We start from the raw sequence: 24,742 nt of genomic DNA on the forward strand, positions 1-24,742 counted from the left end.
GTAATATTTCTCCTCTAAGTGAGCCAACTGCCTCTTTAAAATTGGATCACTTGCCTAATAGAATAATTTGAGTATTGCTGAAAAAAGAGACTGTCAAATCTTTTTGTCTTGCACTCATCAGGACAGATTCACAAGATTACCAATAGTTTAGCGAATAACAATTTATATTGCATGAGAAAAGAGTGCTGATTAGTTGGCAAGTGGACTATGCTTAGTAGAAGCATTGTCATGGATTTGCAGCGTGATTCACGTATGCATGCTAGAAGCTACATATATTCACAAACAGGGCCCTGTCCTTTGCAGACAGTCGGAGCATGTCCATGCATTGTACCTTTTTCAACTCAACAAAAGCTTGGGGGGCAGCCATTCCCCATGGTCCATTCCTCATGGCAATGCTTTGAACTAAATCTTGGCAATTAACTGCTCTCTGCTGCATTCTCAATGGCAACACCTTTACCAATCTACCTTCTCTTCTGCAGTATAAATTGTTGTTCTCATTCATGTTGATTTATCTTGCAAGTTGTCTTGATGCGTGCAAGACAAAAAGCTTTGACATGTCTCTTTATTCAGCAGTACTCAAGTTCTGTACTACCAAACAACTATTAAAATATTTTGTGTTGTAATGAATGCAGTCTCTAGGATTGAACTTTTCTCTTTAATCCTAGTGTGACGGCACTGATTTAACACCCAAAATCCAGGATTTGAAATTCCAGTGTATCGTCTTCCTCAATATCCCCAGGTAAGCAACTGAAATAATTTCTCAAATACGGGATTAAATACTAAGTCACTCATGGGCTTGGGCCTGAGATACATAAATTTTCAGAAAGAGCAATGAACCTCGTGGTGAGTCGACTAACCTCAGCCAGGGCAGTTGTAGAGGTGCTCTATACTGGCCTCGATGCCCCTGGGTTAAGGGACAGTAAATTGGACAGGATGCCATGCCCAAACTCTACACCACTTCAGAGTGGCTTGGTCATGAAGGAGGGAACTTGATTGTGGTGCCTCTTCCAACTAATGGGAGCCTGTCAATACACACTGCTTTTCTTAATAACAACTTACGTTTAACCTAGTGCCTTTAATGTAATGAAATGGAATAAAGAAAATACTGAAGCGGCGCTGATCTGTTGCAGATATTGTGCAGGCACAATGCCTTGGGGTAACCCGGGGGATCATCGAGATTTTGAACCACAGCGTCATGATGATGGATGCATTGAAGTGATTGGTTTTACCATGGCATCTCTGGTAAGTTTTAGGCAGTAATGTGAGTTTAGAAACAGAGTTTGAAAATGATGAGAATGGGCCCACTCAACTGCAGGGATCCTCAATGATGGAAAGATGGTTTTACCCTGAGTTCTCAAACTGAGTGGCACTCAGAGTTGATGAAAGTGTTTTGCTTCGTCTCGATTACAGTGTAACAAACCATTGTTTATTCTGGCTCTCACTTGGTGTTTGTGAGCCCAGCATTGCTCAGTCTTCTACAGTCTATTGTCACTCAGTTTTATCAAGTCAATTGTCACTCTTATTATTGAATCCGTTGTCACTCTGTTACTGAGCCCATTGTCATTGTGTGTCACTCAGCACTCAAGGTGTTCAGTATCTGGCATGGCTTAAACCTTGCATACTTGAATTTGACGAGTCTATTGTTACTTGGTGTTCTCGAGAACAGAATTGCAAGTTGTCTGAGGACATTGTTGCTCAGATGTAATTTGGAAGCAGCTGTTGTATGTGGCCTGTTCTGTGTTATTGCCTCTGCTGTTCAGAGAGCCTGGATCCAAACCTGAAGGCAGAGATAATCCTTGTCTTGATTAATGCAGGCTGCCCTTCAGGTCGGGGGTCACGGGGAACGGCTCCACCAATGTCGGGAGGTGATACTTACCACATACAAGACAATTCCCATGCAGGTGGATGGGGAACCATGCCGGCTGAGCCCATCAATCATCCGAATCTCATTGAGGAACCAAGCCAACATGGTGCAGAAGTGCAAGCGGAGGACCTCCATGCCATTACTGAATGAGTGAGTGGTTAGCTTCCTACTTCAAGTTTACGGGGTGTGTTATTTCTGTTGATATTTTTATCTTTTCATTTTGTATAAATCTTCATTTTGAAGTGAAGTTTCAGTTGTCTAATAGAAATCAATGTGTGAGAAATGTGGGACTTGTAGCAGACTCCACAAGAACTAACTTCATTCACATGGCATGGAGTGGGTAAATTGGCTAACCCAATTGGGTGCTGATGAGTCCAATTTAGAATGCAATTGATAAGGTTTTAACATCAAGATTAAAAATCTGGAAGATAAATTTGCACTCAGGAAAGCATGATAAGAAAAGGCCAAAGGCTGGCTGGTTATGCACAAAGACAGGCAAGATATAAATGAAAATATTTCCACAAATTAATGGGAGTGACGGTGTGGTGAACCATAGATGGTTACCACTATGGGTACTTGTATATATGTATATATGTTACTCTCATTGCTGTTGGGATTAGGGTTGTTGGGTGTTCCACCTGTTATTACTGTTTATGTGGTACACTCCGTTCGGCTCCGCCCAGGACTCCGCCTTCTTACAGGAGTAGAAAGGTCACTGCTACTTCCTAGTAGTCTTTAGTCTGGGATAATATTGTTGAGTAGTGTGCTCCTATTTGTAGTGAATAAAAGCCTTTATTCCCGGGTACGTTCTAGCCTCCCGTGTGAATCAATCGCGCGTCAATTTTATTCACTACAATTGCTGAAAATTTTGTTTGAAGAAAATGGAGTAGATGCTAAAGCCCGATCGGCTAACCTTGGATCCGCGTGCCGCTGGGGCATCGAACACTTTCAACCATTGGTTAAAGTGCTTCGAGGATTACTTTGAGGCCTCGGCAGCAGTCCAGTCCGACGCCGACAGATTGCGGGTCCTCCACGCCAGGGTGAGCGACACTGAGTATGCAACAATTCGCGATTCCCAAAATTATAAAGACGCTATCGACTTGCTCAAGGGGCTGTATAACAAACAGCCGAACGAAATTCATGCTCGTCGCCTATTAGCCACTCGACGGCGGCAGCCCGGCGAAACTACGGGACAGTACCTGCGCGACCTTCAACAGCGAGCCAGAGCCTGCAACTGTAAGGCGGTGTCGGCTACTCAATGCACCAACGACCTCATTCGGGACGCGTTCGTGACTGGAATCGGCTCGTCCTATATCCGCCTACGGCTGCTAGAGCAGGGTAACCTGGACCTGGCTAAGACGGTAGAATTGGCCGACGCACTGGAGACAGCCTCCAGAAATCTCGAAGCCTACCCCACCGACCACGTGGGAACAGCGTGGCAAGCACATCCGCCGCCTCAGCTGTACTCGGCGGCTCCTCGGAACTGCACGATGATGCTCCCAGCTTCGGACCTGACGGCTGCGGCAGCTCCTGGAGGCCCACGGTGCTACTTCTACATTCTACGGAATGTTGCCAGGACCCATTGCCTATCCAGTGCCTTCAGCTGTTTCTTGATATCACGTGGACTGGATCAAATTGGCTGAAGACTGGCATCAGTGATTCTGGGGACCTCCGGAGGAGACCAAGATGGATCATCCACTTGGCACTTCAAGCTGACGATTAGTACAAATGCTTCAGCTTTGTCTTTTGCATTGATGTGCTGGGCTTCTCCACCATTGAGGCTAAGGATATTGGTGGAGCCTCCTCGTCCAGTGAGTTGGTTAATCATGTGATAGAACAGCAGAGCTTTGATCTGATTCGTTAGTTGTAAAATCGCTTAGCTTTTTCTTTCACTTACTGCTTCTGCTGTTTAGCATGCGAGTGGTCCAGTATTGTAGCTTCACCAGATTGTATCCCATTTTATTTGGCCTGGTGCTGCTCCTGAAATTCTTGTATTTTTCTTTAAACAGGTTTGATTTCTTGGCTTGATAGTAATGTTAGCAAGGGATATGTGGGAAATGTGGTTACAGATAGTGGTCGAATACAATTCTGCTGTTGCTGAAGGCCCACAATACCTCATGGATGCCCAGTTTTTAATTGGTGGGTCTTTCTGAATCCATTTTATTTTGCACAATGGTTGTGCCGCACAATGGTTGTGCCACACAACACAATGGAGGGTATCCTCAGTGTGAAGCTGGGACTTCTTTTCCACATAGACTGTCTGTCCTGCCAGTGGCACAGGACATACCCAGGAATGATGGTGGTGATGCCTGGGATATTGTCTAGAAGGCAAGATTCCGTGAATATGACTATATCAGGTTGTTGCTTGACTCGCCACTGGGTAGCTCTCCCAATGTTGGCACAGGCCCCCAGTTGTCAGTCAGGAGAACCATCAGGTTGACAGGGCTGCGTTTACATTTTTGGTGCCTTGGTCAATATCAGGTGGTTTTTCCAGTTTTATTCTTCTTTGACATTTCTGTAGCCATTTGGTACAACTGAGTGCCTTGCTGGGCTATTTCAGAGGGAGCAGTTCAGAGCCAGCCACATCGCTGTGGGTCTGGAGTCGCATGTAGATCAGACCAGGTAAGGACGACAGATTTCCTTTCCAAAAGGACATTAGTGAACCAGATGGGCTTTTACAACAATCGACAATAGTTTCATGATCACCATTATTGAAACTAGCTTCTAGATTTCTAGATTTACTAATAAATTAAATTTAAATTCCATCAACTACGATGGTGGGATTTGTACTTGTGGCACCAGAGCACTGGTCTGGTGATATTACCACAATGCCTTTGTTTCCCCACCTGCTGCACTGATTACTTATTGAGGAGTAACTTTCCTTGGCCTTCTTCACTGTCTAAATGCAATATGTTTTTCTCTTCACTCCCTGATCTGTGGCTGGCGTGGTGTGCTGGTTTGCACAGTATCCATAAGGTGCAGCATGCTGATCTAAGACGTGTCTCTGCTCCTCCTGACAGCTTCACACTGTAAGTAACAATCCTCTCTCTGCACCCACACCTTCTGCTCCTTGCTGGGTTTTTTTGTCACTACTTTGTAAAGTAAACACACCAAAGCCACGATATGCCCCACACACACAGTCAGTGGGGAATGGGCAAAACAGACAGAGATATGTGACGCTGTGTCACTGATGCCTGTATCCAATGTAGTTTGACCTGTATCATATATTAGTGCCCCAGATCTTGATGTATGGACACAATTTCAAAATTGGTAGATGACATGAAACTTGGAAGTATTGTGAGCTGTGAGGAGGAGAGCGTAGCACTTGAAAAGGGCAGAGACAAGTTGGTGGAATGGACGGACAGGTGGCAGATGAAATTCAATTCAAAGAAATGTGGAATGATGCATTTTAATAGAAGAACATGGAGAGACTGTATGAAATAAAGGATACAATTCTAAAAGAACAGGTGTATTTGTTCATAATAAACAAGATTGGAGAATCCCACCCAATATCTAGAAAACAAATCCATGAATTCATGTATATTTATTTACTGCCTAGTTGAGCTTCAGGAGCATTTGACATCAAATTCATGACATTATTCAGCTATTGTTATTCTGAGTACAATTTGTTCATCCTAAATTCCATTTCCTGAATCCACACACTGACTGCTGATTTGTATTATTAAAACTTACAAATTATACTTTTACAAATGTTCAGCCCATGTCCTCCAGGAACACTTTCAAAGATTTTTTTGCACAATATTTATACTTACAGGTATGTAATTCTAGTAATTAAACAAAGCTCTACAATAATTTCCAGCACTTCATGTACTTTATTCAGGCTCGACCTGCTGTCCTTCACATGCACCACACTCCAGCAGCACGGGGACCATTGTGTCTGATATTTCATAATCATAATGTTTCCTTAATCCTTAATAAAGGAGTAAAGAGTATTTTCCACCTCCATATTGAGGGTGTGAGTTGGCAGTGGAGTGTTTGGAACAAGTATGGTTGTCCAATCCATAAACCACATTTGGCTAATTAACAATGCAGATGCAGCTATTGGCATTTTTGATTAGTGAGTAAAAATGTGTCATAGGCCTCATTGTGGGCCCTATGATCTCCACACTTATATTCACACAGCCTACACATTGAGCTTTAACCTTTTTGTGTGTTTTTTGGTGAAGTGCCAAGGCGAACGACAGAGAGTGCCAGTGCTTCTCAGTCACCATGTGTGCTCACTGAAATGGAATGTGGCATTGATAACAATGTGAGAATTCAATGCAAACACCGACAAGAGAGATGAGCTGTTGTCTACTCACAAGGTGATACAGCACTGTAGGAGACCATTCAGCCCATTGTGTCTCTGCTGGCCTTTGATAGAGTTAATCAGTGCACAGGTCTCACTGTTCCTGTAGTCGTTTAAAATTGTACCATTCAGTTGCATTTCCTCTTCCTTCCAACACACTGTTCTATGTTAAATTTCATCCGCTGTGTCTGTAGGCATTTCATCAGTTTGTGCATATCCCTGTGAGGTACATTGCTGTCCTCCTTGTTAATTTGCTGCATTTCTTGCTTTTGCGTCATCTGCACACTTTAAAATTCTGTTCTGTATACCCTCAGCCATTAACATTAAATGTTTCATGAGAATGGGTTTCTGAGATGAGGAACTTCATGAAGATAGGTTGGAAAAGTTGGGACTGTTTTCCTTAGAGAAAGGAAGGCAGAGAGGAGATTCGATAGAGCTATTCACAATCATGAGGGGTCTGGACAGAGTAGATAGAAACTGTTCTTTCTCATGAAAGGATTGAGAAGGACAGGGCACAGATTTAAAGTACAAAGGACAGTATTGCAAAGAAACAGGCCCTTCAACACATCAAGTCTGTGCCGACACAGATGCCTCTCTCATCTAATATTTTCTTGCCTCTACATGGTCCATATCCCTTTATTCTCTGCTTATCCATGTATCTTTCCAGATGCCTTTTGACTGTTGTTAAATAAAAAAGTAATTGCCAAAATAAATGAAAGTGACATGAGGAAAAGCTTTTTCATGCAGCAAGTGGCTCGGGAGGTAATGGGCAACCGAGGCTAGTGAGTGGGCCACATGAGTGACCCTCTTTCATCTCAGTGGGCCACAAGATTGAAATCTGGCTTGTTCACTAACCACTACTCCATGAGTAAGATTAAACACATTTATAATACATTGAATATTTCATAATGAGTTATAAAACATGCTTAATCTATTATATATTAATAGAACTCTCATCAACTTCAAACGGTAAAAACAAAAGAAATACTTACACTTTGACACAGAGATAGCGCATGGCTTTCATCATCAATGTTATATGTAATCAACCCTTGTTTTACGTGCGTATCACTTCAGTCATACCGGTAGGGAAATCAGTAGAATGTTCCTGAGAATGAAAACTTTCACATGGAAACAAATTAAAGATGGGTCTTGAAGATCTCAAGTGTTGTGGCTGTGACTATTTTCTTTGGCAATTTTAAAATTGAAACAGTCGCAGTTTGGGAGTGCCTCTAGCTAGGCCAGCATTTATTGGCCATGCCTACTTGCCCTTGAGGAGATGGGATTGAGCCATGTGGGATTGTCCTGGGGGAAGAAGTAATGTTGATACATGGATTTGGAAACAAATAATGGATGATCTTCGCAAAATGACATTAAAGTCTGAAAACAGGAGTGTTCCTCACTGGTTTTTTGGGCAAGTTTGGCACTGCAATCTTCCCACACAGTGTCAGTTTTTTTGACAGCTGGGAGATTTGCACTGGTAGAGAGGGGGTGGGGGGGTAGAGCCTAAGTAAGCTGGTGAAGCTGGCCACAGAATGCTCAGGGCACCATTGCATAGGGCGCCACGATCTGACAGTGGACTGGGAGACCCCTTACCACCCTCCCCCCTCATCGACAGCATGTTCTACCCCCCACACCAACATGGGTTGCTGGCATCAGGGCATCTGGACCCTCCCAGTGAATCTTCAGGCAGATCCCTTCCACCCCCCTCTTATATAGCCCCCCCCCCCCCCCCCCCCGCACTGCATGGCATTCCTCCCTTGCTCCCCTCCCCCCCTTGCAGCACTCCCTTGCCCAACCACCCCACTTAGAGTTCTCCCTTCATACCCCAATCCCATTATAGTCCCATCCCCACTCAGGCCTCACCCCGTTGGCACTGCCCAGCACACCCATGGTGCCCAACTGGGCACTGCCAGGGTGCCTGATGGGCTCTGACAGGCTGACATTATCCAATGGGCACTGCCCAGCCATGCCCCCCACCACCCCCACCCAGAGGCTAAAATGGTGTCCAATCACTCCGATATAGCCATGTGCCTGGTCTCCGCTGGTGGAGACCAGCAGTGATTCCCGCAAGTGTGACGTCACGTCGGCAAGGGGTAAGATTCCAGGAGGCCGGAAGATGCCATGCAGAAACAGGTAATCGTGTTACATTTATTTAAAAGGGTACAAAGCCGATCTCGCAAATGTGAATCAGTTTTCCAGCCTCGTGCATGATCTTCCTGGCTTGCCACACTAGTCGATCAGCGCCCATTGTCTTTGTCATTTGCGTGGATGTCTATATCTCGTGCTTTGCTATTGATGAAGTGCACCAGGTACAAACCAGGAGAAATATCCAAGCTAATAACAGGTAGCTACAACAGGGTATCTTATAGCAATGGGTAAGCAACAACAACCTGTATGTATTTTGCACTTTCAATGGAGTAAAACTTCTCAGGCATTTCATAGGAGCATTATAAAGCATTATTGAACACCAAACTACATATGGTGATATTCAGGTAGGTGACCAAAAACTTGGTCCAAGAGGTTCGTTCGAAGGAGTATCTTAAAGGAGGAACAAGAAGCACAGAGTGAGGAAGGAATTCCAGAGCTTGTGGCCCAGGCAGCCGAAGGCATAGCTGCCAATGGTGGAACTATTAAAATCGGAGATACTCCAGAGGCCAGAATTAGACAAGTGCAGATTTCTCGGATTGGGAGGAGATTACAGAGATAAGGAAAGGTGAGGCCATTGAGGGATCTGAAAACAAGGATGAGAATTTTAAAATCGAGGCATTACTTGACTGCGAGACAACACAGGTTTTAAGCAGAGTGGTGAGTAATTAAGGGGGTTTGGTGGAAGTAAGGACACAACGGTGGGACTGGATGTAGGTGGAGAGAGGGTGTAGGTTGGTGGCAAGTGAGGGTGTGGGGGTGGATGAAGAATCAGGGTGTGGTAATGGATGGAGAGGGGGTGTGGGGCCAGGTGGAGCGAGGCGGTGGGATAAATAATGAGGGGTGTGGGGCTGGATGGAGAGTGTGGGGGTGATTTGAGAGAGAGTGTGGGGGTAGATGGAGTGAGGATATGGGGGTGGCTGGAGAGTGTGGGGGGCTTGGTGGAGAGTGAGGGTGTGGGGCTGGATAGAGAGAGGATGTGGGATTGGATGAAGCGTGAGGATGTAAGTGGAGACAGGGTCTGGGGATGGATGGAGGGAGGGTGTGGAGTGAGGGGGTGTGGGGTGAATGGAGAATGAGGGTGTGGGGGTGGCTTGAGAGTGAGGGTGTGGGTGGAGAGAGGGTGTGGGCGTGGATGGAGCAAAGGGTTGGCTGAGTTTTAGGAATCTTGTATGGATCGCTCTAATGAAGTCAAAAGGCTGTTTATTAGTGCCAGACAGAAAGCAACATTAATAGATTCCAGAATTCTCTGCTGCAAGAGAGAGGTGCTCTGAATGGAAGTGAATATGTGTTACATAAATATACTTGTGAGAGACTTTTAACTTGATGATGCATTTTTAACCAAAATTAGTGAATGGCGAAAACAATGTCATCATAGCAACACCTCTGGCTAGTTGGCTGTTTTGGTTGGACAATATTGGTCTAGAATCCTGTGAATACACAGCAGCTGAGAGATCCCAGCATGATCTCCATCACTCCATCTTCTTAATCACAAACTCATAACTTTCTCACTCGTCTCTTACTGACTCTGTTTTCTAGCCCTCACACTGTACCAGGCCGGCTGAGGATAAGGGTGAACAGGATCAGTCTCCAGGACTATGAAAGCCCGCAGTACAACAAGGAAAAGCTACAAGAGACGTGTGAGTGGAGATGGGGGTACTGGGGGTAGTTGTAACTTAAGTCACTGGGAGAGAACTCCGCGAGATTGGGTGAATGTCACCTTTCGATCCCAATATTATCATTCAAAGGAGAGTTAAAACCCAACCTTGTACCCAATGCTGTTAGTGCGGCTAGCTTAAAACTGGGTCTTGGTACCTGTTACATAAAGTAAAAGCAAAAGAGCACATTGTTAGCAGTTACCCAGAGCTGCACAGACACAAGGAGAGAGGAACAGAATAAAATAAGTGGGATTCATAATTGACCGCAGGTGTCAGAGTCTGGGACCAAGGGATAGTGATGATGCTATGTTCAATATGCAAAGAAACAGCCTTGTCATATACAAGCAGTCCTTGGATTCACAACATAATGGGTTTTCTTAACTATAGTGTTGGCATGGGGGGACCAGGACAGGTTGTTGGTGATCTGGACACCTAAAAACTTGAAGCTCTTGACCCTTTCTACTTCGTCCCCATTGATATAGACAGGGGCATGTTCTCCTCTATGCTTCCTGAAGTCGATTACAATCTCCTTCGTTTTAGAACAGTACAGCACAGAACAGGCCTTTCGGCCCACGATGTTGTGCCGAGCTTTATCTGAAACCAAGATCAAGCTATCCCACTCCCTATCATCCTGGTGTGCTCCATATGCCTATCCAATAACCGCTTAAATGTTCCTAAAGTGTCTGACTCCACTATCACTGCAGGCAGTCCATTCCACACCCCAACCACTCTCTGCGTAAAGAACCTACCTCTGATATCCTTCCTGTATCTCCCACCACGAACCCTATAGTTATGCCCCCTTGTAATAGCTCCATCCACCCGAGGAAATAGTCTTTGAACGTTCACTCTATCTATCCCCTTCATCATTTTATAAACCTCTATTAAGTCTCCCCTCAGCCTCCTCCGCTCCAGAGAGAACAGCCCTAGCTCCCTCAACCTTTCCTCATAAGACCTACCCCCCAAACCAGGCAGCATCCTGGTAAATCTCCTCTGCACTCTTTCCAGCGCTTCCACATCCTTCTTATAGTGAGGTGACCAGAACTGCACACAATATTCCAAATGTGGTCTCACCAAGGTCCTATACACTTGCAGCATAACCCCACGGCTCTTAAACTCCAACCCCCTGTTAATAAAAGCTAACACACTATAGGCCTTCTTCACAGCTCTATCCACTTGAGTGGCAACCTTTAGAGATCTGTGGATATGGACCCCAAGATCTCTCTGTTCCTCCACAGTCTTCAGAACCCTACCTTTGACCCTGTAATCCACATTTAAATTAGTCCTTCTAAAATGAATCACCTCACATTTATCAGGGTTAAACTCCATTTGCCATTTTTCAGCCCAGCTTTGCATCCTATCTATGTCTCTTTGCAGCCTACAACAGCCCTCCACCTCATCCACTACTCCACCAATCTTGGTGTCATCAGCAAATTTACTGATCCACCCTTCAGCCCCCTCCTCTAAGTCATTAATAAAAATCACAAAGAGCAGAGGACCAAGCACTGATCCCTGCGGCACTTCGCTAGCAACCTGCCTCCAATCCGAAAATTTTCCATCACCACCCTCTATCTTCGATCAGACAGCCAGTTACCTATCCAATCGGCCAACTTTCCCTCTATCCCACACCTCCTCACTTTCATCATAAGCCGACCATGGGGGACCTTATCAAACGCCTTACTAAAATCCATGTATATGACATCAACTGCCCTACCTTCATCAACACACTTAGTTACCTCCTCAAAAAATTCTATCAAATTTGTGAGGCACGACTTGCCCTTCACGAATCCGTGCTGACTATCCCGGATTAATCCGCATCTTTCTAAATGGTCGCCCAGCGTTTTCGTTCCTGAAAACCAAATCTTAAGCTGAAATGTCTGAACTAATTTTCACTTTGGAACAATGTTATAAATAGGAGATTGGTTCATGAACCAAAGCCCAATGCCCACTGACTAGTTACCCATTTCTCCTTTACAACTTGATCTGAGGCATTTACATTCGCTATCTTAGTTAATGGTTTCACGCATTTTAACCCATTTTCGAAATTTTTTTATGGGGTGAGGATGGATCTTTTTGGGCTTAGTCTCTGAATGAAGGGTACCAGTGGCTGGGTGGTCAGTGCAGTGTTTCGAAACTTTCTCAGGATCCAATGATGCCATCCCCGACCTGAATCAGACAAACGGTTCAGTGAAAAAGGTGCCAGGATCCCAATAAAATCAATGGGAAAGCCTTCCTCTACTTCCATGGATTAATTCCTTTATATAGTAAAACTATAAAAGATCAGCAGCGCAAAATGTCAATGTGCACTATGAACATTAACTCATTCGCTGGCACGGTGTGGTGAAGTCGAAACCAACATTGGAAAGTCAAAATAGGGAGGGTGTCAATTTATAAACATTATGGGCGGGGTTTTCTGGCCGTGTTCGCCCCAAAACTGGAAAATCCCGCCCGAGGTCAACGGACCTTTCCATGGTCCGCCCCTCACTTGCTATGATTCCTGCAGCGGGCAGAATGGAAAAATTCACCCCTACAAACTGTAGGAGGGGAGGGAAGGGGGAAACTCTGCAGAGGAGGGGAATTGAGCTCTCGGGGCGCCATTGCACAGGCACAGCATACTGAGAGATCTCCTGCCAGCCTCCCTCCAACCCCCAACATGGACATTGGGACCTGCTGCCAATTGATCCCTGAGCCAGCCTCCACCCCCCCAGCCCCCTGAACTTTGCCCCAAGTGAAAACACTGATTAACCATGATGAAGAAGTGGCAGCTTACTGTTGTTGACAATTTAAATGCCATAACATAGTGAACTGTGAGGATTAGATTCATTGCCGAGGAAGCTATGGGATTACTAATTAAATTTTATTTCTTCATGGATGTGGGTGTCACTGGCAAGGCCAGCATTTGTTGCCCATCCCTAATAGCCTTTGAACTGAGTGGCTTGCTCGGTCATTGCAGGGGGCAATTAAGAGTCAACCGGGGTCGGTTAGCTCAGTTGGCTGGGCGACTGGTTCATGATGCAGAGCAATGCCAACAGCACGACTGAGGATATTCATGAAGGCCCCACCTTGCTCCCCACTTGAGATGTGGTGACCCTCAGGTTAAATCACCACCAGCCGCCTTGTCATCTGAGATTATGGCAACTTTACCTTTACCCAAGAATCAACCACATTGCTGTGGATCAGGAGTCATGCATAGTCTGGGCCAGACCAGGTAAAGATGGCAGATTTCCTTCCCTAAAACACATTAGTGTACCAGATGGGTTTTTACAACAATCGATGATAGTTTAATTGCCACCATTGCATTGAATTTAAATTTCAGCAACTGCTGTGGTGGGATTTAAACTTGGATCACCAGAGCATTAGCCTGGGCCTCTGGATTACTAGTCCAGTGATATTAGCACTATGCTACAATCTCCCTAAAAATTACATAGAAGTCCATTGACTCAGTGACTATGTGACTCAGTAATATATCAACAGACTACTTCTGTCAGAGTTTCATCAGGGCTCTTCAGCAATGACAATCCCTGCCCTGTATAACAACTGATTCAATGTATATAATGACTTAACATTTTTAATTTTATCCTGCAGCCATCCCATTGGGAATCATTGTCATCCATGGAGACTGTGACTTGGAGACCTGTCGCAGGTACATCGACCGACTCCAGGAGGTAAGATAGAAATCCGTGACATTATGGTGCTGTCAGTGGGCATTTATACACGTTCTCTTCCAGCTTTAACTGTTGAGGGATATGCAGAGAAAATTGCAGTTTGATCTCTGTAGAAGGCTCCAGATTGCTGCACTGTCATGGGATTGTTTCTTGTTAACCATGGACATTATGAGTTGGGGACGGAAGCACCTGGCCTGTCTGACTTGGCCCTTCAATTGTCTTCGGGGGCAGAAAGCAGAATTTCTTTGCGGCCTATCCAGTGATTTATTGAGAATAGTGACTCGCTATTATTTGCAGCTTGTGACCAATCAAATTCCTTCACTCTGTATGATAATTTGGAAATCTTCAATTTACATGGAGCCAGGTCACTTTATGCAATGTATTCAGCAAATCCTGTTATGCAATGTTAAAACATTGTTTTAAGAGCAGTGATTTTTCTTCCTCAGGACATTTACCCATTGACACCAGATGGACATCGCATTCACTACCAGGTAAGTCAGCTGCAGAGACAAACTTGTTTCACCTGCTTGAGGACATCCTTAAGGGGGAACTTCAATCAATTTTCTTCCCTTGCTTCCATCATGAGGGGTTTGTGATGGTCTCATTGTGGTGGAATAAAGGGCTGGGGAAGTTTTAAGGTGGCTGCATTGGCTGGAATCAATATAAGACACAACAGCATTTCATAACGTTTGGAGATAGAGGGACGACAGAGGGAGGAGCTAAGAGTGAAGAGGAAAGAGAGAAGACAACTGAATCAGGGATTGGTATTTGGATTTGGAACGTAGAGATGTGCCGATATTAACTGACAGGGTGAAGAGTGTTCATTACTGTTGAGGAGAGAACCAGTGTTCACTAATAGAGGTCATAGAGGTTTACAGCATAGAAACAGGCCCTTCGACCTAACTTGTCCATGCCGCCCAGTTTTTACCACTAAGCTAGTCCCAATTGCCCTATATCCCTCTATACCCATCTTATAAGAACATAAGAACATAAGAAATAGGAGCAGGAGTAGGCCATCCAGCCCCTCGAGCCTGCCCCGCCATTCAATAAGATCATGGCTGATCTGACGTGGATCAGTACCACTTACCCGCCTGATCCCCATAACCCTTAATTCCCTTACCGATCAGGAATCCATCCATCCGCGCTTTAAACATATTCAGCGAGGTAGCCTCCACCACCTCAGTGGGCAGAGAATTCCAGAGATTCACCACCCTCTGGGAGAAGAAGTTCCTCCTCAACTCTGTCTTAAACCGACCCCCCTTTATTTTGAGGCTGTGTCCTCTAGTTTTAACTTCCTTACTAAGTGGAAAGAATCTCTCCGCCTCCACCCTATCCAGCCCCCGCATTATCTTATAAGTCTCCATAAGATCCTCCCTCATCCTTCTGAACTCCAACGAGTACAAACCCAATCTCCTCAGCCTCTCCTCATAATCCAAACCCCTCATCTCCGGTATCAACCTGGTGAACCTTCTCTGCACTCCCTCCAATGCCAATATATCCCTCCTCATATAAGGGGACCAATACTGCACACAGTATTCCAGCTGCGGCCTCACCAATGCCCCGTACAGGTGCATCAAGACATCCCTGCTTTTATATTCTATCCCCCTCGCGATATAGGCCAACATCCCATTTGCCTTCTTGATCACCTGTTGTACCTGCAGACTGGGCTTTTGCGTCTCATGCACAAGGACCCACAGGTCCCTTTGCACGGTAGCATGATTTAATTTGTTTCCATTGAGATAGTAATCCCATTTGTTATTATTTCCTCCAAAGTGTATAACCTCGCATTTCTCAACGTTATACTCCATTTGCCATATCCTCGCCCACTCACTCAGCCTGTCCAAATCTCTCTGCAGATCTTCTCCGTCCTCCACACGATTCACTTATCCATGTAACTATCTAAATGCTTTTAAAAAAAAACAAAATTGTACTTGCCTCTACTACTGCTTCTGCTCATTCCGGATTCTCACCCCTTCTGAGTGAAAAAATTTCCCCCCTGAACCCATCTGGACCTCTCTGTTCACTAATGGTGAGGAGAGTCAATTATTTAGACCCTTTGAAGTATCAGTAGCACAAATTGTAAACAGTCAAAACCTCTTCATCGGATGTAAATAAATATTTGCTGCTGACATATGAGAATAGAGAGTCAGATCTGTGAGTCAAACAATGTTTTCCTTGGAGCTCAGCTGTATTAACCATCTAATGGATTTCTGGGCTCTTGGCCAAGCCTCATTATTCATTCTTTGCTAAGAGCCCAAAAATCAATTGGACTAATTTTCTTTTACTGGGCTGTAGTAAAAAAAAAGGTTGATTTGAAGAAAGGGGAACATTATCAATGGATGGATGTTTATTAAAGCTTTTTTAACATCTTATAGTCACTATACAGTTCACTGATCCTGTACAGTGTTCAGTGGATGAATGGGCATGGAAGTGTCATGGCTTGGCATGGGAAGCAAGAGAGGCCGTGGGGTTGAGTGGGGGGCATACCTTGTCTTGGGGCCTGAGGAGGACATATCGTACTGACCTTTCATAAAGTGTCCTCATGCAGTGTATGGTTCATGAAACCTCTGAGGTGCCGTGAACCATGGCTCTTTGAAAAGCTAACCTTGTTCCATAAACACTGCTGAGGAGTAAGACATGTTTATTCCCACATTGGAGGAGGCCAGATCTAAAATGAAGCAGATCTTTGACCCGAATCAGCCCATTCCCCGAAAGGGCACTCCAAAATATTGGAAACTCTGGGAATGGAGTCAGGAATCTCACAATTGGCTCCCGGCTGCCATTTTGACCACCCAAGGAGTCTCCCCAATTCCATGGAAATGCAGCCTGATGTATCTGAGCTCCACTGCTTCAGGAGACTCAGGCCCTCACCGCACACTGAAGATTACATCTACAGCTTCATGGAACAAGACTTCCTTCCCATTGAAGCAGGTGGGCAAGCATTACCAGTGGCTGATGAAATGGCTGTCAGAGGGCCCACCTCACACTCCCAGTACTGTGCATCTGCCTCTCTCTGAGGTAACCCACTTTCCTTCTTTGCAAAGGAAGAAAATGGAGTTAGAAATGATAGAAAATAGGGTTTGTGGAGTTGAAGGAAGGGGAAGATTTGTGGAAAGTAATTGTGAAGGCCCGAGGATGAAGTGGACTGTAAGGGAAGTGTGAGTGTTGGCTATTTGCATGAGCTGCCTGGTGAGAGAGGAATGAGTGGAAATGTTAGGTGTGCTGTCCTGTGGAGGGCTGTTTGGGACAATGTTGGGAAACTTGGGGATTGACACCTGAAAATATTTCACCACTCACCCTTCCCACCTTCTTGAAGCCCTGGATCCTCCTGGGGCACCAGATTGGAGGCAGCACATTACTGTTGTTGACTTCCTCGACCAATTCCATCCATGCTTTCCTGGTTGGAAGGGCTGTTCTCCTATCCTTGGGAGAGTTCATCTCATTACAGCCTCACAGACTTTGCAGGAGCACCTCCGGGTTAGAGTGAGAGGCTTTCCAGGCTATCCCTCCATTCCTGAAATTGCTGCAGCCTCAAAACTCCAAGTGATGGTGAGCCGTTCTAAACGTGGCAGAGTCCCTTTAATTCAAAATCCTTCCTTTGGTCAATTGGCTGTGTCAATCCAACTGCCCTCTCTGATTGGTCAGGCAATTTGGAAAGAGGATGCCAAAGGTGTTGTTCAGAGCCTTGACAAGGCCAGCTGGAGATTCCAATGACCCGCTAATAACCCTGCTGTTTTAGCAGGGACCATTAGTTTAAAATTCCCGCCCTTGTGTCTTTCTCAGGGTGGGATTTTCCAGCCCCACGACATGTTTTCCTGTGGAGGAGGCAGTTCGCCATTGGCCAATTTTCTGGTCTTGCCAATGTTCATGGTGTTTTGTGTGGCTCGCCCGTCCTGCCACATGGGTCACCTTCACCGGGACCGGAAGATCCCACCGACGGGAAGAGCTGCAAAATCACGCCCTCAGAGTTTACTTATCCCACAGAACTTAGTATCATCATTAAACATCAATACATTGCACAATCCTTCCATCTTAGGCATTAATATGGTTTGTAAATAATTGAAGCCCCAGTACCAACCTTGCATCATTCCACTAATTACAATCCCCCAACTTAAAAATGATGTTCCTAGGACGGTATTATCTTGCCCTCTTGTGACATATTTTTTGTGGCAGAGGAGGCCCACCATTGGCCGGCACGAGGATCTTCCCGTCCCACCAATGTCTACGGGATACTGCGTGCCCTGCATTCTCTGCCACCAAGGAATCACCACAGGGGCATTCAACATCAATGGGATCAAAAGATCACGGCGGCAGGAAGGGCCGCTCTCTGTTGTCTGTTCTTTAATTAGACATTGATCGTACTAATAAATGAACTCAAACCCCTTGAGCCTTTAACTTTGACGGGATGCATTGCTTGCTAGGTCAGCATTCGTTGCCCATCCCCAACTGTCTTTGAGAAGGTGGTGATGAGCTGCCTTCTTGAACCACTGCAGTCCATGTGGTGTAAGTACACCCGCAATGATGTTAGGGAGGGAGTTTCAGGATTTTGACCCAGCGACAGTGATGGAACAGCGATATATTTCCAATTCAGGATGGTGTGTGACTTGCAGGTGGTTGTGTTCCCAGGCATCTGCTGCTCTTTTCTAGATGTTAGTGGTCATGGGTTTGGAAGATGCTACTTGAGGAGCTTGAGTGAGTTGCTGCAGTGCATCGTCTAGATGGTACACACTGCTGCCACTGTCCAGCAGTGGTGGAGGGAATACATGTTGTGGATGGGGTGCCAATCCAGCAGGCTGCTTCTACCTGGAGGAATTGAGCTTCTTGAATGTTGTTCCTGAGTGTTGATGGGGCTGCACTCATCCAGGCAAGTGGAGAGCATTCCCTCACACTCCTGACTTGTCCCTTATAGATGGTGGACAGGGTTTGGGAGCAGTAGCGTGGGTGGATGGGTGGGGGGGAACCTTTGTCTTTATATATCACCCTCAGGATGTCCCAGTGCCAATGAAGTGATTATGAAGTGTAATCTTTGTTGGAATATAAGAAATGCAGAATCCAATTTGTGTAAAGCTAGATCCCACAAACAGCATAGTACTAATGACCAGGTAACCAGGAGTGGCGTCGCAAGATGATACTTGAGGAGGATGCTGCTAATTAGTTCTGTTGAAAATCCAAAACTTGGCTTGCTTTTCCATCTGCAAGATTAAGAATCTGTTGTGAAAATGTGCGAGTGCTGAACCAAAGACCACTGCAAGATATTTGCAATATCTTAATCCTTTGAGAAAACTACCATCCCAATGCCTCAATTCCCAGACCGAAATCAAGGGGCTTTCTGATGTAATGTTTATTTTTCTTCCTTCACAGGATATAGGCAAGACCAGCATTTATTGCCCATCCCTGATTGTCCTGGAGGAGGTGATGGTGAGCCACGTTTCTAAATACAACGCAATGGCTCACTGAGCCTTTTCAGAGGGCAGATAGTTGCAAGCAAGTGTGTGCCTATAGATTATTTTAGAAATGCACAACTAATTCAAAGTTTTATTAGAATAATTAGAATTTTTCCTTCAGACTTTTACACTTTTGCATATTCTTCCTACAATAAAACTGAAGGGCTTTAGTTCCAAAGTGGATGAAATTATTTTTCACATGTGTTATAAGTTTGGAATGAAGGTCGTACTCAAGTTGCTTGTAGCTGACCACTACTTTTATCAGAATCGAATGGTATCTCTTTCAGTGGGGGAAACTGGAATTTAGCTCTCTGCCCATTTTCCATAGAGGCTAAATTATCAACAATTCTTTAGCTTGTCCACGTAATCAAAGAAATGCCTCACTCTTATTCACTAATGTCTTTTGGGGAAGGAAATCTGCCATCCTTATTTGATCTGGCCAACATGTCATTTCAGACCCACAGCAATTTGGTAGACTTTTAACTGCCCTCTCAAAAGACCCAGCGAGCCATTTTGTTGTATTTTGGAAGGTGGCTCACCATCACCTCCTCATGGGCAATCAGAGATGGGCAATAAATGCTGGTCTTGCCCACAACCTGTAAAGGAAGAAAAATAAACATTACATCAGAAAGCCCTTTTATTTCAGTCTGGGAATTGAGTCTTTGGGGAGGTAGTTTTCTTGGGATTAAATGCTGAGGCCAAGAGCCCTCAGAGTAGGCAACTTAAATGAATACAGGAAGCTACAGGTAAGACAAGGATTCATAAGACATAGGAGCAGCAATAAGCCATTCAGCCCATAAAATCTGCTCTGCCATTCAATGAGATCATGACTGATCTGATATGATAATCCTCAGCTCCACTTTCCCACCTATTATGTATGTTGAGGCATAGCCCCTTTAAGGAAACGGGTCAGATGACCTTGGGGCTGGGGTGCTTTGCCCGGGAACTGCCCTGTGAAGGGAGCTGTAGTTTGAAGTGTGCGGCGAGTAAGACCGGCAATAAATACCTGCGTTTCCCAATGCCTGGCTATGGTGTGACTTCTTTGGGATATACCCAAGTAGAAAAGAATGTAACACTGGCGACAAAGGTTGGCGTGACCTGCGACTCGTAAGGTGAAAGATTGGGACCTTCATCGCGGACTGTCTTTTGAGATTCACAGTGCCGTGTGCAAAGAAAACTGTCGGAGGACAGATAGGATCACAGGGATAAGACAGCGTGATGGAAAAAAGCGAGTTGGACGGACTCGGGTGCTGGCAAAAGTTGCAAGTCTGTCTTCATGGCCGTCACTGGCATTGATCATCACGGAACAATCGGAGGAGGACCTAGTTGTGGGCAACAGGGAATACCGAATGCTCCGGAAGCAGGGAATGTAGGAGCCAGTGCGGGAAACAGGCTTTGGGCCTAGGTTCAGGGGACGGAAAATCCCTGCCACCGGCATAGAACAATGGTGGGAAAATTTGACATGATAGGTGCGTTTGACAAGGTAGCCGAGGCATTGATGGCCTACACCAAACGATTCCGCATATTTGTGACAGAGAATCAGGTGGTAGACAACCTCATTGTGCCGGTCTTTCTTAGCACGGTTGGAAGTGAAACATTCGGTGTCCCGAAGAGTTTACTGGAGCCGGAGAAACTGACTGAGAAGTCTTTCCAGGAATTGTGCTCTGTATTGGAGAGACATTTCGCATCAAAACTGCTGCTGATTGTGGAGCGTTTCTGATTTTACAGGTAGGACCTGGTGGTGGGTGAGACCATCACCAAATTCATGGCTACCCTCACGGAGTATTGTGATTTTGGGACCTTCCTTCAGGACGCGCTATGGGACCGGCTTGTATGTGGCCTCCAACAGGAAACAATTCAGTGAAGACGACTGGCAGAGCCGCAGCTGGAGTTTAAGAAGGTTTTCAAGGTTGCGATCTCAATGGAATGAGCTGCCAGGGAAGCAGCTTAGGTGCTAATGTGAGGGTGCACAAGTTGGCAGAGACGCCAAAGAGTCAGTCACAGCCTGAGGAATGCCGCCATTGTGGTCGAGGGGGGTCACACAGAATCCAGTTGCTGGAAGAAGGGAGCTCAGTGCTGGAACTGTCGGGAAATGGGCCACATTGTCCGAAACTGCAGAGCGCCAGTGCTCCAGGAGAGTACATAGTCAAAGTGATCAGGCTGAAACGCAGGATGAAGTGGCAAGTGGCCAGAATAGATGAGGACAAAGAGTCCATGTGGATGAAACAGAGCAAACAGAAAAAATGCAGTTTAAATTAAACATTTTGTAGGATCAAAGATGGGGCTGGTGTGAGAGGAAGCATGATCCACAGATGGCAAGATCCTTCTTGAAATCTGGCTGTTTGTTGAGGTCTGGAGAGAGGTGAATGTACATCAACCAAACTTTAAACATACCTGGAGTGCCGTTGCAAAGAGAGAACTTCGAAAGTCTAGCTGGAAAAGGTTATTTTTAGATCCCTTCCTGCCAGTTGGAATTTACTATGTGTGCTCAGCAGGGAGGGGCTGTGAATTTCAGCTCAGTCTGCAAACTCTCTCTGTGTTCTTTTTTCCCCCAGGAAAGGGTGAATTAAGGTGGGAATTAGGAGCCACTGAGGTCCTGCTGCAAATTGCAAACTGCTACTTCTACTTTTGGATTGCTTTTTTTGCAGCAAGAGCTCATTGAAAGGCATTCTGGGACTTGCAGTTCAGCCTGGAACCGTCTTGTAGTTTATTCACTCAGTCAAGTGTGAATTGATTTAAAGTGAAAAGCAGCCCAGGGAAGAACTCCTGTGTCAGAAAAACTGCAACTGTCAGATCAACCTGGGTACACTGTGCTGTTTCTTTTTTCACCCAACCAAGGGCGCATTAAAGTGAGGGGGAAGAGTTGCAACTTGCAGCTCGGCTGGGAACCCTTTGCTGTCTTTGTTCGCCCAGTTAAGGCTGAAGTAAGGTGAAAATTGATGCACTATCAATCAAGCAAAGACTAGTTTGTATGCAAGAACAAATAAGCACTTATTAGCAAAAGACTTGGAGCACACCCATGCCGATGAACTGCTCCAGAGACTGAGGCAGGGGGGTGGGGAGCAGTCACCTTTATACCTGGACCAGGGGGGGAGGAGTCCCAGGCCAGGCCGGCAGGGGCGTGTCCAGGCATGTCACACACGCACAGGCAATAAGCTAACAGTGGTTTACCACATTCACCCCCTGCTTTTAAAGAAGAGTCCGGCGGGGGTGAGGTGGTTGGAACGATATTTACAGAATTACAAATTTAGTCTCTCTGGGGGCTTGATCTGCCGTAGTGCCCGTTGTGGTGTCGGTTCCGGTGGCCGCGGTGTTGGTTCAGGCGCCAGGCTGTAGTCGCTCGAGTTGTCTATAGTCCCTTCTGATTGTCGGGTGCGTGGTGGCGGCTCCTGGGGCTCAGGCGTGCTGTATACGGGGGTTGGGGGTGTGGGGTTGTGGGTCGTAGTGGTCCCTGGGGCACCTGCGGATGCCAGGTCTCGAATAGAGACCGTGTCCTCCCGCCCGTCGGGGTACGCTACATAGGCGTATTGGGGGTTGGCGTGGAGGAGTTGGACCCTTTCGACCAGGGGGTCTGACTTATGGGTCCTCACGTGCTTCCGGAGCAGGACAGGGCCTGGGGATGTCAGCCACGACAGTAGTGAGGTCCCCGAGGAGGACTTTCTGGGGAAAACAAACATTCTTTCATGAGGGGTAGCATTGGTAGCTGTGCAAAGGAGTGATCTAATCGAGTGTAGTGCATCAGGGAGGACCTCTTGCCAGCGGGTGACTGGAAGACCTTTAGATCTCAGAGCTAGTAAAACGGCCTTCCAGACTGTCGCATTCTCCCTCTCTACCTGTCCGTTCCCCCTGGGGTTGTAGCTGGTGGTCCTACTCGAGGCTATGCCTTTGGAGAGCAGGTACTGTTGCAGCTCATCACTCATAAAGGAGGATCCCCGGTCGCTATGGATATAGCTAGGGAAACCGAACAGGGTGAAGAGGCTGTGCAGGGCCCTGACGACCGTGGCTGAGGTCATATCCGGGCAGGGAATAGCGAAGGGGAAACATGAATATTCGTCAATGATGTTGAGGAAGTATATGCTGCAGTCAGAAGAGGGGAGGGGGCCCTTGAAGTCGATGCTTAGGCGTTCGAAAGGGCGGGTGGCCTTTATGAGGTGTGCCCTGTCTGGCCGATAGAAGAGCGGCTTGCACTCTGCGCAGACCTGGCAGTGTCTGGTTATAGACCTGACTTCCTCAATGGAGTAGGGCAGGTTACGGGCTTTAATGAAGTGAAAAAACCCTGGTGACCCCCGGGGGGCAGAGGTCGTTATGGAGAGTCTGCAATTGGTCTATTTGTGCACTGACACATATTCCCCTGGACAGGGCGTCTGGGGACTCATTGAGCTTCCCGGGCCGGTATAAGATGTCGTAATTGTAGGTGGAAAGCTTGATTCTCCACCTCAATATTTTATCATTTTTGATCTTGCCCCGCTGCGTGTTATTAAACATGAATGCAACTGACTGTTGGTCCGTGAGTAGGGTGAATCGTTTACCAGCTCAGTAGTGACGCCAGTGCCGTACAGCTCCCACTGTGGCTTGGGCCTCCTTCTCGACAGAGGAGTGTCGAATTTCAGGGCCTTAGAGGGTTCGTGAGAAGAAGGCCACGGGTCTGCCCGCCTGGTTACGGGTGGCGGCGAGGGCGAAGTCAGACACATCGCTCTCCACCTGGAACGGGATGGATTCGTCCACAGCGTGCATCGTGGCCTTCGCGATGTCTGCTTTGATGCGGCCGAAGGCCAGGCGGGCCTCTGCCGTCAGGGGAAAAGAGGTGGATTTGATGAGCGGACGGGCTTTATCCGCATTATTGGGGACCCACTGGGCGTAATACGAGAAGAAGCCCAGGTATCTCCTGAGTGCTTTGAGGCTGGTGGGGAGGGGGAGTTCCAGGAGGGGACGCATGCGGTCGGGATCGGGACCGATGACCCTGTTTTCCACAACACAACCAAGGATGGCGAGGCGGTGTGTGCGGAATACACACTTCTCCTTATTATAGGTCAGATTTAGGACACCCGATATTGTGCAATCTGATTAACCATGTCAGATATGCGGGGAAGGGGGTACGCGTCCATCTGCGTGTATAGGTTAATGGTCTGACTGTAGTCAATGACCATGCGATGTTTCTCCCCAGTCTTAACAACTACTACTTGGGCTCTCCAGGGCCTCAATGATTCCCCCCCCAGGAGCCGTTGTACTTCAGACCTGATAAAAGCTCTGTCTCCAGCACTGTGCCATCTGCTCTTGGTGGCGATGGGCTTGCAATTGGGGGTGAGATTTTCAAACAGTGAGGGAGGGGCGACTTTAAGGGTCGAGAGGCTGCAGGTGGTGCGCGGTGGGCGATCTACGAACTGCTGATTGCAAAAGGAGAGCAGGGGAAAAGGCCCATTATACTCCATGGTAACGCTCTTAAGGTGACACAGGAAATCTAGCCCCAGGAGTACGGCAGCGCAGAGTTGTGGCAGCACGAGGAGCCTGAAATTTTTGTACACTGTGCCCCGTACAGTCAGAGTCGCCACACAGTACCCGAGGATATCCACCGAGTGGGACTTTGAAGCCATGGAGATCGTTTGCTTCACTGGCAGTACTGAAAGGGCGGAGCGACTCACTGTGTTAGGGTGAATAAAGCT

General features: G+C 46.4%; 1 protein-coding gene across 1 annotated transcript in view; it reads left to right on the plus strand.

Annotated features, from left to right (window-relative positions):
* The window catches only part of LOC144499231 (diacylglycerol kinase iota-like), a 207,635-nt gene that overhangs the window by 166,039 nt on the left and 16,854 nt on the right, over positions 1-24,742 (plus strand). The window contains exons 18-24 of the mRNA XM_078221349.1: positions 666-739; positions 1,131-1,242; positions 1,815-2,014; positions 4,831-4,893; positions 9,858-9,958; positions 13,559-13,638; positions 14,085-14,129. Coding sequence (XP_078077475.1) covers positions 666-739; positions 1,131-1,242; positions 1,815-2,014; positions 4,831-4,893; positions 9,858-9,958; positions 13,559-13,638; positions 14,085-14,129 — 675 coding nt within the window. The remainder of the gene's footprint in view (positions 1-665; positions 740-1,130; positions 1,243-1,814; positions 2,015-4,830; positions 4,894-9,857; positions 9,959-13,558; positions 13,639-14,084; positions 14,130-24,742) is intronic.

Source organism: Mustelus asterias, chromosome 9 (assembly GCF_964213995.1).
Source record: "Mustelus asterias chromosome 9, sMusAst1.hap1.1, whole genome shotgun sequence".
Lineage (NCBI taxonomy): Eukaryota > Metazoa > Chordata > Chondrichthyes > Carcharhiniformes > Triakidae > Mustelus > Mustelus asterias.